At 42.7% G+C, this 16,480-nt stretch overlaps 1 protein-coding gene across 1 annotated transcript in view; it reads left to right on the top strand.

The window, feature by feature from the left end:
• The first annotated feature begins 844 nt into the window (after positions 1-844).
• The window catches only part of ADCK1 (aarF domain containing kinase 1), a 155,050-nt gene continuing 139,414 nt past the window's right edge, over positions 845-16,480 (top strand). The window contains exons 1-3 of the mRNA XM_054972008.1: positions 845-856; positions 6,033-6,178; positions 8,123-8,206. Coding sequence (XP_054827983.1) covers positions 6,044-6,178; positions 8,123-8,206 — 219 coding nt within the window. The 5' untranslated portion in view covers positions 845-856; positions 6,033-6,043. The remainder of the gene's footprint in view (positions 857-6,032; positions 6,179-8,122; positions 8,207-16,480) is intronic.

Here is a 16,480-nt window from a genome sequence, read left to right as displayed (position 1 = left end):
TTCCACTTTTCCCAAGAAGGATGTTTATATATTTACAGGCATTCTGCCGTTATATTTATCATTTATAGTACATTTTAAGGAAATAAAAAATATTAAAATACAATGCTTAAACCTGGCAGATAGAGTCACAACAATGGAGTAGGTTCATTTGTGATTGGCCTGAAGTTATCCTGTTGCCTTCCAGAGCAGAGTGGGCACTTGAATTTAGCGTCTTCTGAATCCTAGTTCAACACTCTAACCACTATCCCGTGATGGCTCTCTAGGTTTAGATTCAACTCTTAATATGTGGCAAGTCTAGGCTGTGTACATTCCCTTTCATTACCATATGCCAAATAAACAACATTATTTTAAATGCAGTGTTAAATGGAAGATGTTAAAGGACAAAAGCCGAGCTTAGGGGGCATTAGGTGTCCAACTGAGATGCAGGATGGGAACATCTTGAGGAGGCTGATTGGGAAACGGTGTTTGTGAAGGTGACTGAAAGGCGTAGTGGTTTGTCCTGTTATTTCACAACACACATGATCAAACTTCCCAGAAGCAGCTCAGCTGTTAATGCATATCGATTATTTCAAAGGTTGAACTACAAACATGTGTCAGCGGAGGCGGCTCCACGGGGATTTGCCGGCTGACAGGAGAGCACTCACGTCCATGACCACCTCTTTTTTCTCAGTGAGATCGCCCAGTACTTGGCACTGTAGTTCTTTAGAGCCTATACTCCCCTTAGCTCCTACGATGTTGGCGTCAGAAGAGAAACTACAAGTTCCAGCATCCCCTGCAGTGAAATATCTGTACCACGTGCGGAGAAGGGGGCGCTTTGATTTCGCCGAATAAAATTGTCGCGGTGCCCAGGAAGCCGGTAAGTGATGAGAGCTGCGTGGCCCTTCATTGCCTGTGGTGGACAATCGGAGGAAGCGGCCAGGGTGCGTGCGTGTGTGCTGCCTTTGGAATCTTCGTAGGGGAGGGACAAAGTCGGGTGGAATTTAGAACGCGGATACCGCCGAGGATTCCGAGGAACCGGCATGGCATTTGCCCGCATCCCCCAAAGCCAAATATGCAAGTGATTTCGGGGCGACTCATCCAGCATCTGTTTATTCCTGACCAGTATCGCCACACACCATAATGCCGTCCAACTCCACTCGTGGGACTGGCTTCCTTATCTGCCCATTGACCCGGCGTCTATCCAGTCAGCATATTCTGCCCTCTGTAAATGCACCGATCTCCCAATATTCTCACGTCCTTTTCTAAAACCACCGGCTTAGTTCCTTCGGAGCTCGGACGGTTCGCTGAAATTTTTCTGCTAAGGCTAGGGAGGCAAGATCAGCAGCCGGAAGACAGCCTCTAGTGCTATGAAGGCTAATGTTTTCATCAGACGGAGATTCCTCGTGCGAAAAGGGGCACTGGTCTTCTTCAGTGTCCCCCCTACATATTTTGTAGAGTATACTTGCTACATTTACTCGAAAGGAAGATGACATTGAATGTAAGAGCCCCCCCCCCCCGCCATGTTCTACAGAAAAAGTTGGTTTTTTATTGAACATAACTGTAACTTGCATGTGAATGTAAGACAACTTTCTCTCTTTCTTTCTTGATGGCATACCTGGGGAAATGTAAATACAGTAATAGTGCTCAAGGGTGATAGATAATCAGAGTTTTCTTTCAAGTATTCATTTAAACATGTTTTCATTTTGGCATTCAAAAACTATTTTAAATGACCTACTGACCCATCTTAACAAAAGCAGTTTTCTACTTAAAGCAATGGGCAACTTAAAAAGGACCAGTCTAAGGCTGCCAACTGTGGGTTGGGAAATTGCTGATTTGGGGGTGGAGCTTGGGGAAGGGATCTAGCTACCTATCAAAATGTTTCATCTTTCCCCCAGGTGGCAGTGGTAAGGATTCCTTGCAGTACTTTTTTTTAGGATATACATTTTGAAGTGTAACAACAACACCTGTGCTTATATACCACTCTTCTAGACAGATTAGTGCCTCACCCAGAGCAGTAAACAAGTTAGTGTTGTTATTATCCCCACAATACAGCTGGGGAGCTGGAGCTAAGAGGAGAGGCTTACCCAAGGCCACCTACTGAGCTCATGGCAGTAGTGGGATTTGAACCAGTAGAGTGCTGATTCGCAGCCGAACCACTTAACCACTGTGCTACAGCAGCTTTTAGGTGTCCACCAAAAAGTGAATGCAACAAACACATTTTTTGCAAGCATATGTAGTATCTGTGTACATGGGAGCTGGCTGTGACTCCTTGTGAAGTGTATGCTCATTAGCAAACTCCAGTTTGCTCTCCCTGAGTTTTTCCAGGATGATTTGGAATGAGCCACTAAATTTATGTCCCATAGTTGGGATTGCCAAACAGAGATAAACCATGCTGATTAAGTGTGTGTGTGTGTATAAAACTTGCACCTCTGTGGTCACGGTGTTTGTTTTCTAATTAAAAGGAATAGGCCTTTTCTCTGCCCCAGCATGCACTGGTTACCATCCAAGACTGCATAATAGAAAAGAAAAATGCTATGGTAAAGATTTTAATTAGCTATATAATTACAGGGAAATTCTCAGTTATTCCTGTTCTGTGTAATTACACATCAAATGGTAGATAAATTGCGCAATCAGGACCAGATTGTCTGTGTTGGGTTATAAGGGTTCATCAGCGCTGGTCATATTTGAGTCCAACTAATGGTGACCTTGGTCTTTGAGGATAGTTTCTCTGTTGCGCGTGTTTTTTACTTTCTTACTTACTTTTCTTTGAAGAAAGCTGAACGTAAATGAAGTAAATAAAGGCAGACTTCAAAAATGAAACTATTTATTTATAGTTTGCCTTTCTCACAATAAAAACCATAAATAGAATAAGACAACAGGGCATACCATAAATACAGTAAAACTGTTAGGCAGAGTGCACTTGGCATAATGGAATCTACACGTTGGCTGCTGAGGAATAATGTTCACATGGAGCCTGCTTTTAGTAAAGAAATAGGAGTCCTTTATTTAAAGGAACTCCATTCAGGATAGGGTAGCTATAACATTCTAATCTAGTTAAAATACACTGGGGTTGAGAGAGATACAGGAAGCATGTCCTGCTATTATGGTGGGTGATGGGGAAATGGGGGGGAGAGATAGAGAAGGAAGGTTAGCTTACTTTTCAGGGAAGTAAGATCCCTGAGAGCAGCAGTCTATGTATCAGAGATAGCAAGAAATCAGTAGAAATGAAGGTTATACACACCTTGACCTATCTGTATCTGGCTTGCTATAGCCCCCCCCCCCACTGAAGTGTGAGGCGAAGAGACAGCACAAAGTCCTTCCCTTCCAACAAAAGCAACAATTCATGCAATAAAACCTATCTAGGAAATTTTCCCAGACATTAAAATATATTAAAAACATGGACATTTATAAAACAACTTCCCTATTTTTAAAAAAGCCCTTCTAAACATTAAATATATATTGCCATGAATCTAAGGTTGGCCCTAGGTGAGATTGATCTCATCAGATCTCAGAAGCTAAGCAGGGTTGGCCTTGGTTAGTAATTGGGTGGGAGACCTCCAATGAAGACCAGGGTTGTGGAGGCAGACAATGTCAAATTACCTCTGTTAGTCTCTTGCTATGAAAACCCCACCAGGGGTTGCTATTAGTCAGTTCCTCATGTAAGGCTGAGGCAAAGAGAGCTGGAAAAAAATCGTAAAAACTTGGTCATCCACATCTATAGAAATCTGGGCTCTGTAGTAGAAGATCATAATTTATCTCATATTAAAATGCCTTATACTGCCACTCCGATCTAAATCATCAGAGTGGATCCAGCCAGCCTTTTCACTCAATTTTTTGCCACTCCCCTTCCTACTACAGTCCCCATCTCACATGGTTTTTGAAAAGTCAGGTCCCTTGATTCTCAGTATAGCCTTTTTGATGGCCTTTTTCCCACTAGCAGAAAAGTAGATTCCACCAAACTTGAACAGCTTCTTTTGTTTAGAACCAGAGTGTTAGAAGCATATTTCACAGCAGACAGAGCATTTAAATTTCCCCCTAGGGATGCCAGAGCAGCTTGTTTACATGCTAGAAGTACACCTTATGGAAAAATTCTCAAGCAATTTATTCTAACTGTTCTTTTTACCTTATACTTTAATACCTCCCTTTTATTACTAAGGAGAAATTAGCACACAAGCAGGTGTCTTTGTTGCTTAAAAAGCCTTGCTGCCACCGCAGCTCCCCACCCAACTTGCAATCCTGTGTTAGGTGTTGCAATTAGTAGATATGGCACCAATACTTGTGATGACTCCAACCGCTCAATATGGCTTCAGGTAAGAATAAAACATGACAACAGATGGAGTTTGCAGGCAGGCATTCTTGAAGAAGAAGAATGGGAAGAATGTGGGAAAAGAAAGATGAAAAAATATCTTTAGAAGTTGTTGCTGGTAAAAAGGTCTGGGTCTATGCTGTTATAAAATTTTAAAAAGGGCCAGGAATAGAAAGGTTTATTTGTTTTAGTAAAGTATGGTTTAGAAATGTGTAGGGATTCTGCCCCCTCAAACCTAAAAGGAAGAAGATTGTGCTACTAACCTAGATAATTCTTGCCCTTTCAGCTGGGAAGAATTTTGTTGTAATATACAACCTAGATATGATTGTTACATGTAAATATACTTCTATTAGATCTAGCCTGAGGCCATTGGCCCATTTAGCCCAGTGCTGCCTACTTTGATTGGTGCTCTCTCCGAGCTGTTGAATTGCCTCAGCTCTGCTGCAGGAGATTATTTTAACTGGAGATGACAGGGTTGACCTTTGGGGGGCCTTCCACATGCAAAGCAGGAGCTCTGCCTTTCAGAAAAGAAGACTTCCTGCAGTCAAAACACGTTGCTTCTTGATATATCCTCAAAGGATGTAAACCAAAAAGAAAAGCCAAGGATCAGCTAATAACACAAGATATTACAGGGCTCTTGCTTTTCAATTTTGTTGTGGACCAGTGTGGCCACCAGCTGCTGAAGGATATAGGTGAACTCTTGTTCCCCATCTTCTCCTGGATAGTCTATTCAAGTTCCAAGTATGGGAGTGGAATGAGAAGTTAGAATACAAAGTAGGAGAATCAGTGGATAGGATGGTGGTGCTTAACACCCTCACCACCCACCGATTTCCCCCTTCAACTCTTTCCCGTGATTGTTATCCTCCCCTCACTAAGTTCCAAAATCATCCAGGCTGAGGGGGAAAACATCTAGGAGCAGGACGTGGGTAAAGGAGAATTGCAGGGCATTGAAATGCTTAAGGATTCTTTGTCCTGTAGATCCTCTCCTGTAAGTTCCTCCCTGGTCTGCATTGCCCAGAAGACATCAAACACAACTTTGAGAAAGTGCTTTTGCAGAATTATAGTGTGATCCTAAGCACACTTACATTTTGCTAAGCCCATGGGCATGTAAGTACTTAGGACTGCTTTGTTAATGTCTAGTTCCACCCTGAAAAATGCCACTCTAGTGTACGCACTGTGCTACACAGGACTAAATTACACATTATGTTTTGTAACAAGTTGGTTCTGTGTCTGGTATTCTATGCATGTGCAGCTCCCAAATGGGTCGAATAACTCCACTCCCCAAAATAGTGGGGGTGGGGAGGAGCCCTTCCTCCCTCACATCAGTCCCAAGTTGACCTGGGCCCCTGCACACCTTTAAAATGTTGTTCCCTGCAGCTGTTGTGAGGACCTGGATCTGATGCAGTACAAAATGTAATGTGTAGTTTGGCCCTTTTCACTCCAACCCATTTTTGGGTTTTTTTTGCTTCTAATCCACTCGGCTAGGGAACAAGCAGGGATGCAGTACAGGAGAGGTGTGTAGGGGTGCAGGCCTGACTGTGCCAAAGTCAGATGTATCATTGAGCTGCCAGGAGTGCTGCACACTCCTGCTTCCAGTACTAATGGAAACACCTCATATTTTAAATAGTTTGGACTCCATCTCCCCCTCTGCCCATCATCACAGTTAGAACGTTCCTTCAACTCATTTTAGAATGTGCCTTGCATCTTCTCCTCACTCACAAATGACTCTGGTTTAAATTTTCTGCAGTGGTTGCTGCCATGGCCAGAAGAGCTTTAAAACTGGCTTCGTTTGCCACTGTGGCTGTTGCCACCACTGGTTTTTACCTCTACAGCAACAAACCCCTGGATCCCAATGATTTTGGAGTTGTTCGAGTTGGCAGAGCAGTTGCTACAGTAAGTATCCATTTGGCAGGTTGTGGGAAGGAAGGTGTAAAGATTAAATAAGTGGAGGTAGAAGAACTTGGCTAAAATGTTGGACTCCTGAGAGCCCATTTTTGCTAAAATGTTATATGTCTGAGAGTCAAACCAGGTGAGATACTACAAGATTTATGGCCAGTGGTACTGATTTTATTTCAGCAGCAGCAGCTGTGGGAAGCCCTAATTCGAGCTGGGTCTGCATTGCTGAGGAGAAGGGTTAACTTTCCTCCAGCAGAGTTTTCTTGATCTCAAACAGCTATCCCAAACTGGTATGTTTCCGCCAGCAGTGCCAGTCCTTTTAAGGATGTCTTGGTGCAAAAAAACTGCCAGTCAGAATATTTGTAATTGCCAAAGTGCTCCTTTAGTGAGAACTGAGAATTGCCACTAAGGGTATTTGTTGAGGAATGCATGCTGCACAGTCATAAATGTGATCCTCAACATGTTGCACATTCAAAATCACACACCATAGTGGCACCATAAAGACTAATAACATTTATTTCTGCCAAACTTTCATGAGTCAGAGCTCATTTCATCAGATGAATGAATGAAGCAACATCTCATGAATGCTTATACCAAAATAAATTTGGCTAAAGTGCACAGGGCTCCTGTTTGATGTTGTTGTAGCAGATTAATGCGGTTATCCCTCTGAAATGATACACATTCAAAATAAGGATGCATAGACAATGAAGATCTTCATAGCTGAGCTGTGAGTGATGATAGGGAAGGCAGATTTCTTCATTGATCTCTTATGAAATAGCAAAGAGGAAGTGTTGTTCCTTAGGCCAATGAGAGGGAGTTTGGCAATCCACCATGTGTCATTCTACACTCTTTCCCATTGCCTAGGAAAATTTTACATTATTAGTTGAGGGGACTTCTATAAATATGGTCAGTGTGGACATGCAGAGAAAGTCAACATACCATTTGTAGAACAATTATTGTGCCTACTGAAGCATGCATCAGCATATGAAGCATGTAAATTAGATTGCTGAAGTTTTGTATGGAATTTGCCTTTTGATAATTTCTATATTGGGTGGCCACCTTTCATTGTGAGCCACAGGGCTTGTCCAAAGCAATGCATCTAGCTCTTTGGGACTGTTGATACTATATTTGAATTATGCATTTCAACAACTTTCAAGCAATTAGCCCTTGCCTACTGTGAATTATATTTCAGGTTCTAATACTCTGGAGGAAACTTGAATTGTTTGCAGTGTTATGATACCATCTATTTTGACCCACTGCTCATGTGTATAATATACTTGCTGGGAGGCCTGTGACGAATTGTGAGTGTGAAAGGGGAATAAACAACTGGGAGAAGAGAGAACTGTGTATTCTACACTTTGGTCCTTGGGGGAAAGACAAGATTAAAATGCACTAGGCAGGCAGACAGATATTTGGTCACCATGAGAGCAGGGGAATGTCAGTTTATTGGATTGTGATGCTATTGTAAAAAAAATAAGCAGAAAGAAAATAAAAGCCCTCAGTCAATGTCCTCTCTTTAAATCTGCGTTTTGGGGCATTAGCTGTGCCAGGTGAAACATTTTTCTGATTTCTTTTTGTAGCTTTGATAAAGAGCAAATCTCTTTTGTTTCTTTCTGCTTTAGTTTCTGCATGTCTGAAACATGAAAGGTATGATCAGCTTCCTAGAAAGGCTGTTCTGTGTTAGGAGCTTTTCATTCTTGTTAAATCTTATTTATGTTCTTCCAGTATATTCCAAAGAATACCTGAATTTGGAAGCTAATACTAAACGTCCCTTCACCACAGTTTTTAATAGCGAAACTGGGGTACACAAGTAGCTTGCAGGATTGAAGAGGAATTTCTAGATCACTGGAAGCAAGGATAGTGGGTCAAAGGGTCCAAAGTGAAAATTGCAGCATGGATGCTCTACACAGTTTGTAATTTTATTTCTTGCTTGTTTTGTAGACTGCAGTTATCACATATGATTACCTCACATCCCTGCGGAATGTTCCCCGTGGGACAGAAGAATATGAGTATGTCAAATCACAGGTAAAGGAACAACAGTTTCTTTTTTCCAAAGCAACTGCCCCACTTGCTGATCTTTAGTGCAGTCCTAAGCACAATTACACCCTTCTGAGCCCATTGAAATCCATTAACTTAGACGGGTGTAATTCTGCTCAGGATGGCTTTGTTAGCAGCCTAATAAGTGGCAATGGAGTTGATTTCCCACTTCTGGGAGTTTCCCAGAGCCCCAAAGGATGTGCAGAGTCAGCATTTCAGCTACTGCCAACATAGATCTGCACAGGGCTTTTTTTCTGGGAAAAGAGGTGGCGGAATTCAATAGGTTGCCCTCGGAGAAAATGGTCACATGGCCGGTAGCCCAGCCCCCTGATCTCCAGACAGAGGGGAGTTTAGATTGCCCTCTGCGCTGCTGAGCAGCGCGGAGGGCAATCTAAACTCCCCTCTGTCTGGAGATCAGGGGGCGGGGCCACCAGCCACGTGACCATTTTCAAGAGGTTCCGGAACTCCGTTCCCCCACGTTCCCCCTGAAAAAAAGCCCTGGATCTGCACACTGCTTGGGTTAGCCATGAAAATCTTGCTATCCTTGGTTAGATGACACTGGTTGAAACATGGAAGATAAATGTGTGAAGAATGGGGGATAAAAACAAGGGGATTTGTCTGGGTTCATCTCCTTCAAGAGTGAGAGCAAATTAAACAAATTAAGGACTATGGTTATTGTGGATTTTCCGGGCTGTATAGCCGTGGTCTTGGCATTGTAGTTCCTGACGTTTCGCCAGCAGCTGAGACTGGCATCTTGAGAGATCTCGGTCTTTTGGTGCTACGCCTCTGAAGATGCCAGTCACAGCTGCTGGCGAAACGTCAGGAACTACAATGCCAAGACCACGGCTATACAGCCTGGAAAATCCACAACAACCATCGTTCTCCGCCCGTGAAAGCCTTCGACAATATATTAAATTAAGGACTGCTTGGTGAAGGAACTTCTGTTGTAATTGTTTGGATGTTATTGAATAGTGTGATGAAAAATATCATTTGCAGTGGTGTCAGTTAGGATAAAGAGGCTGTTTCTCCTGATGTCCTTCATTTCTCACCAGAAGATCTTGGAGTCTCTTACAGTAGGCTGAAGGATGCCAACTTGAGCAGTGCTTTTGCAGCAAATCCTTCATGTCTATCTCATTTGTTATCTGATTGAGAATCAAAGATTTGAGTATCTGTCCTCTACCTGCAGTGCAAGATGGCATGCAAAACATTTAAAAAAAAAACAAGAAACCCCAACAACAATATAATCATGAACATTACCAACTTGTATCAAGAGTGTTAAAAGTATCAAGAATGTTTTTGAATTAAAATTGGTTTGTGTATTGTGGTCACACCGTTAATTACATTGTTATGAGAGTTTCTTGCTTTTGTTGAGATCTAGCTACCATAATAGGCTCTCTCTTTTTTCTTATGCAAAACATTTTAGCAATTAGAATTTGGGCTGCAGAGATTTTAAATTAAAGATACATGTTAAGTATGCATAGTTCTCGTCCAGCTTTCTTTTATTTTGCCATGTGCGCAGGGTCAATCTATTCATTTTCTGTGCCTAGCTATTTTGGGCATGTTATACATGTTATTATTAGTCCATATGGTTCACAGTTCAAACAAGATTGTTTCTAATAAGCAGGATCATGGAGTACTGGGCCAATTAGTGGCTTTTAACTATGACAACTAAATGGAACCTCCATGCTCGGTGGCAGTGTACATCTCTATGCCAGATGCTATAACAGGGATGAGTTCTTGCCTTCAGACCCTGCTAGTATACTATTAAGAAGCACTGGGCTTTCTCCTGCTGGAAGTAGATGGCTGGAACTTTGGGCCAAACCAGTAGAGATCTTACTGTGTCTTTCTGTGACTGTAAGATTGAAACACACCAAAAGAGGAGTCTGAAGTCAGGTTCCGTGCTGCATTTGGGGTTCAGTTCCATTATCACTTCTGAGGGTTGAGGAATTCCTGTCATTGAGTATCTGAACATGAGCCAGGAGAGTAAGCTGTGGGATTGGGAAAGGCATATATACAAGAGTAGATCAGAATGGGAGGGTAGATGTCAGTTGTGACTGGGTTGCCCAGATGTTGATGAAGCAGAACCACTAACAATGCAATGGCTAAATGGATGGTTAAACTGAAGGCATCAAACACAGCACAGCGATAATGAAAAAGCTAAGAAAAAATGCAGAGTTGGTGCTTTAATTTCAGTAGGCGGGGGAGAACAAAGGAAGTTGCATGGACAAGTCTTGTCCTATAGTGGTGTGGAAGAAATGGGAGAAAAGCCACAGACAAAGCAACAGGACCTGGAGAACTTTGTACTAAATGCACGGAGATACTCTTTACTTTCTATCAAGCATGAATGTAATAGAGCCTGAAGGGTTGTGGCAGAAGCATCTGCTTGGCTTGCAGAAGATCCTAGGTTCAATCCCTAGCATCTCCATTTAAAAGAATCAGGCAGTAGGTGATGTGAAAGACCTCTGCTTGAGTCCCTGGCAAGCTAATACCAGCCTGAGTAGGTAATACTGACCTTGATTGTCTGATTCAATATAAGGTAGCTTCATGTGTCTTTAAAAATAGCATTGACTGTAATTTGTGGTACAGACTGTGCGTGATATAAAATCACCAGTCACAAACAAAAATGGGTGATGATTATCCACAGAAATAGTTGTTGGGAAGAGCTCTAATGTTGGTCGCATCTTACAGAAGTTTATTGGGTTTGAGAGAAATGATGAGTGGACCGTTGCCATCCTGTTCGTGAGAAATGAGTAAGCAGCACACACAAATTCTCTCAAGATCAGTACAAAGTAGCAGCTATTTTTTTAGGCAGTCTGAAATGGAGGGCTAAAGAGCTGAGCAGACCATGGGATGGGATCCTCACCTAAAATTTATCTGTCCAGCTCAGCTATGGAGAAGAAGCGCAGGTTCTGCTGCTAAATGGGACGCAGTTGCTTGAACAGAACTCTGAAATCTTTGGATTCCGAGTTTGCTATTCTGGAATCTTCTTTGGCTTCAACACAATTGTTGGGAAGGATTGTGACATCTTTACCTGCTGAAGGGCAGGCTGTAGTTTTCTTCTGCCTTGCAGGCACCTTGTGGTTTGACAAGTGTTCCCACAGACTTCGGCCTTTGGTCCTGTCCCTTCATAACTTCATTAACCTCTGTCAGGCCCTCCCTGATGATTTCTTTATTTAATGTGTGGGGAAGCAGCCATGTCCCTCTCAGCTGTTTTCTTCTTCCTTGGCAGCCTTGGTGTTATGATTCAGCAGGAAAGGCTTGCCAAGGTGAGTGATGAGTTAGTGCAGTGTGTTGTTTGGATATTAGAAGACTTTCTGCCCCTGCATTTGTTTGCTTTGAAACTTGTTGTCATTTGGCTGGGCAAGTCTCAGCCTGGTAGGAACTTGAAGTCTTAGGGCAGTCTGTTCAGTGTATCTGCAAACATAAAAGTTCATTGAAAGTCTGTCTGAGTTCTGGTGGACAGCATTCAATCAAACCTGCCATCACTAATGGGCTTTCTTCCCTGGTCATCAGCTGATAGCACTGCTGCACATCTCTCTCTGTCACAGCAGCCAGATGGCTTCTGAGTCGTGGAGGATGTGCAAAAGCAGGGTCTGTCGGGCCACACTTGCCTTGGCTTTTCACTTCCACAGTTCACTGCCTCTGCAGAATTCTTGCAGGATTCTCTTGATCGCTCATTCTTTTCACTGTCTATTCCTCTTTCCCTCTGCTTTACTGTTGGTTCATTTAACTGCCTGAGCGTTATTTAACTTACTCTATACTGCCTGCGCCATGATCTTATCTAGTGCATTTGGTACATTGTAATCCCATCCTTACTCTGAAGAGCTCAGGGTGGCATTCACTGCTCTCCTCTCCTCCGTTTTATCTTCACAAGAATCCTATGAGAGAGGTAAAGCTAAGAGTAAGTGACTGGCCCCAGATCACCCAATAAGTTTCATAGCAAGCTGGAGTGCTAGAACCTAGATCTTCCCAGTCTATGCAGGCTGTCCATGCTTTTTCTTTTTGACATCAAGTCACAGCCAACTTATGGCAACCTCATAGGTTCTTCAGGGCAAGAGATGTTCAGAGCTGGTTTGCCATTGTCTACCTCTGCATAGTGACCCTGGACTTCCTTGATGATCTCCCATTCAAGTACTAACCAATGCTGACCTACTTAGCTTCCGAGATCTGACAACACTGGGCTATCCTGGGCTGTCCAGATCACCACTAACCACAGCTAATGTACGTACAGGAAAAGGCTCAGAGCCTGAACATTAACAGAGGCCTATTTACATAATCACCTCACTGTCCTGTGGTCATAAAAAAAGCTGTGTCCTGTTAACACCAGCTGTGCCAGCTATTTTATAGACTGGTTTTGTGCATCCATTGCCATGCATAAGATTTGGTGTTCAGCAAACTATTGCAGCCATTGGTTTTTGAGTGTTTGAGATTGTGTGGCAAAATGGTTCCAGGTGGATAGCCATATTAGTCTGCAGCAGAAGAGAAAGATTTTAGTCTAGTAGCACCTTAAAAGACCGAAAAGATTTCCATGGTATAATCTTTCAAGAATCAAAGCTCCCTTATCAGATACCTTGTGGCAAAATAGGGTGGCTAATATGGGTTGAGTCCTTCATGAGACAGCTGATGAACATACATGTGACTGTCCAACCATTGGGAAAAGCAGCTGAAACTCAGCAGAGACAAGGATTTTGCTGTGGTTGTCGTATGAGGGGATGGCTGTGTGAGTAGGTCCAAGTAAGTGTAGAAATCTTATGTTGCTGTTGTACTTCTGTCCGGCTCAGGGATGACCCCTTCTCAGTCCTGCCTTGCTTTAGAATGCAAGTTCACCTGAAACCACTTAAGTGCTCTTGTTTTCTTTGGCCCCAGAATACCACCAGCCCCTGTTAAAAGAAGCAGGAAGAAGGTGCTTACAGGATGGTCAATAGGTTTGCCAATAGATCTGGAGAAAAATGTCCTGTCTCTTCAATAGAGGCATAATATGTGGAAATGGACAACTAAAAGTTCTCATCCGTGGAAGTAAATAATATCACCTAGAGAAAAAACCCTTTAAAGCCTCTATTAAAGGGACAGGGCACTTTTCCTCCTGACCTTTGTGGCAACCCTACTGGTCAACTGTGACTGTGTCTTGGACCAGCTTGCTGTTGTCCTGTTCTCCCCCACCCCTCCTTGCTTTCCTTGGCCTCTGAGTCTTCCTGAATGGCGCTTGGCTTGTTTGTATTTAGCTTTCCTGGCATTTTAAAGGAGTTACAATTGTAGAAAACTAGTCCAGTCATTGTGTCTGGAGAAGTGGGCTTTAGTATCCCAAAACACAAGCTGGAATAAAATGTCATCAACCTTTATCGTCAGGGCCGTATTATTCATAAGGCTGATTAGGCTAAAGCCTAGGGGCCCCGCCGGGACTAGGGGGCCTGTCAATTTTTTTTGGCTGAGGCACACCCCCACACAAATTATAATTAATTTATTCTCTTATATAACCTCTATTAATAAGATAATTAACTGCTTCCTTATTGAAGTAAAACAAATTGCTCTTATAATAAAACAATTATTCACAAATTATATATTTTTAATAAATAATAAAATTTTTATTCACTTCAGAATATTACAGTATTGAACAATCATACCCCCAAAATGTGCTTTCCTGAAGAGTTCTACTCCCACAATAAAAATATTTTTAAAATTGTGAATAGAATTCTTCAGGAGACCCTCAAAATAGATATAGGGCTATGTATTGCGGTCTAGAATCTACCGTACCAGGGTCAGACTGTCAGTTGTAGTGAGGTGAAAGATTGAAGTGCTGGAGGGGGCCCGAAATACCTGAAAGCCTAGGGGCCTGGCCATGAGTTAATATGGCCCTGTTTATCGTGCCCCACATTTTCTGTTCTTGTTACAGCCAGTGCAGTATAGCAGTTAGAGGGTAAAATTAGGATCTGAGAGACCCAGGTTCAAATCCCCATTGTGACCATGGAAGCTTGCAAAGTGACCTTAGGCCAGTCTCCCAAACCAGCAGGATTTGAGTCCAATAGACTTTAGAGACCAACAAGAATTTCAGACTGTAAGTGTTGAGAGTCAGAGCTCCCTTGTTTAGAAACCTGAAGACATCTGAAGGGAGCTCTGAGTCTCAAAAATTTACACACTGAAAATCTTGGTCTCTGAGGTGCTGCTGGACTCAAATCCTGCTGTTCTATGCCAGACCAACATGGCTGCCCACCTAGAACTCTCCCACACTAAGCTACCTCAAATGGTGGTTGTGAAGATTAATTTATTTTATTTATAGCCCCTTTCTTGCTGAAATTCAAAGCAGATTACAGGATAAAAAACCCCCACAACCATACTGCATAAGATAGCCAATGAACAATGCAATTAGACTAGAATTACAGAATTAGTAGACAATGTGAACTACAACTGCTTAATCAAGATTTAGTGGACTCATAATAGTAGAAAAAAATGCAGTAAAAGTGAGATGATCTCTAGAATAATCACTGCAATGATCTCATTGTAGTGGACTATATACAGCCTTGTTCCATTATAAAGGCGCCCTCCTGGTACTACTCTAAAAATGCCCTCCTGAACATCTCTCTTTTGCATGTTCTGCAAAACAATAGACATGTAGGAGTCTCCTTGACCTTCCCAAGTAGACCCTTTCACAGGGTGGGAGCTACCACAGAGAATGCGTATGAATGGAAGTTACCGACCGTAGCCATTTGCAGGTTTTGCTCAGATGAGCAAAAATATCGATGGAGGCAGTTGATGTTTTCAGCTGCTTTGAGCTCCCATTGAGGAGAAAAGTGGGAAGCTCCTCTCTAAACAAACACATTAAAAAAGACAGGGTTACCTCTCTGGAATTTCCAGTACTGGTTTTCATTTACTTTTCAAAAGTCAATATAAGATAGAATATTTGTTCCTTGTCTGAAAGGTGGAAATCTCCAAGCCATTATGCCAGAGAAATTTCCATTAACTTTTTTTAAGCTACAGGTATACTCCTGCCCCTTGTAACGGTTGCTGCACCTCTAGAGACTATCTGCTGTAAGTATGGACAATGCCCAGCAATTAGAGAGCAGCATTGCCTAAGGTAATACCTATAATGGTAGTCGGGTGTTAGGAAACCTCAGTGGCAGCCCCAGTCCCTGAACCTGCTGGGACCAAACAAGGACCTAGTCATTAGGAAACAATTACATACAAAGCAGATTAAGCAGGGAATGAGCTCCCTGTGGGTACTCAGGCAGGTTCCTCTTTTAGCTTCAAGGGAACATCTTCAATCCCTCTTTGTTTTTCCTTCCATGTGTGAACTACTCTAGCTGCTAATGTTCTCCGCCAGGCAGTTCCTAGAATCTCTTTATAAGCAGCAAATTGGGGTGGGTGGGGGGGACTACTTTCCAGATGGAAATGGAAACAAATCTTGCTTGCTTGGAGTCTCCAGAAGTAAAATGAGTTCCCCCCCTCCCATTTAACTCTGTTGGTCTTGGAATCGGTTTGTCAGGGAAAAGCCATTTGGGGGAGGTTAATTATCTTTGTCTTGGAGAACAGAGCTGGGAGATTCTTTTCCTCTGAGATGCAAGGTCTTTTTTTGGCTGGTATCTGAGCCATTAGTTCCAGGTTGGCTTGAGGAACTGTGATGCTTGGAATGTGTGTGAGTGTCCTAAAGCTAGTCCAATCATATTCAGACCTGGGTGGGACCTTTTACAGTACATAGACTAAAAATTACAGGAAACCAGGGCTTTTTTTCAGGGGGAACGCAGGGGAACGGAGTTCCAGCACCTCTTGAAAATACTCGGCAATAGTGCATGAAAATAATATGATTTCAAAGAATCCCGTGTGTTTCTTCCTCATTTCCCTCTTCAGAGTTCTGCCATCTGTTTTCCCAGAAAAAAACCCCTGTGGGAAACTAAGGGCCAAGCTACACATGACGAATGACACTTGAACGGCAAGTGGATTGAATGGAGGGCAAGTGAACAGGGAGAAATACACTTGCCATTCAAGTGCCATTCGTCATGTGTAGCTTGGCCCTAAGTCTCAGTTCCTAAAACTGACCTGTACAGCACACTTATGAAGCTGTCTTATACCAAGCCCTTGGTTTATCATCTACTCTAGCAGCAGTTTCTCTAGGGTCTCAGGCAGAAATATTTCACATTACCTCCTACCTGATACTTTTTCAGTTGGAGGATGAACCTAAGGTGTTCTGCATGTAAATCAGATGCTCAGTGGTGGAGCCAGGACTTGATGGTAGAGTGAGAGTCCCTTTATTTCTCAGACAAAACAGTAACC

This window comes from Eublepharis macularius, chromosome 2, assembly GCF_028583425.1.
Source record: "Eublepharis macularius isolate TG4126 chromosome 2, MPM_Emac_v1.0, whole genome shotgun sequence".
NCBI lineage: Eukaryota > Metazoa > Chordata > Lepidosauria > Squamata > Eublepharidae > Eublepharis > Eublepharis macularius.
The sequence above is the reverse complement of the archived record's forward strand: the minus strand, read 5'-3'. Positions and strand labels throughout refer to the sequence as shown.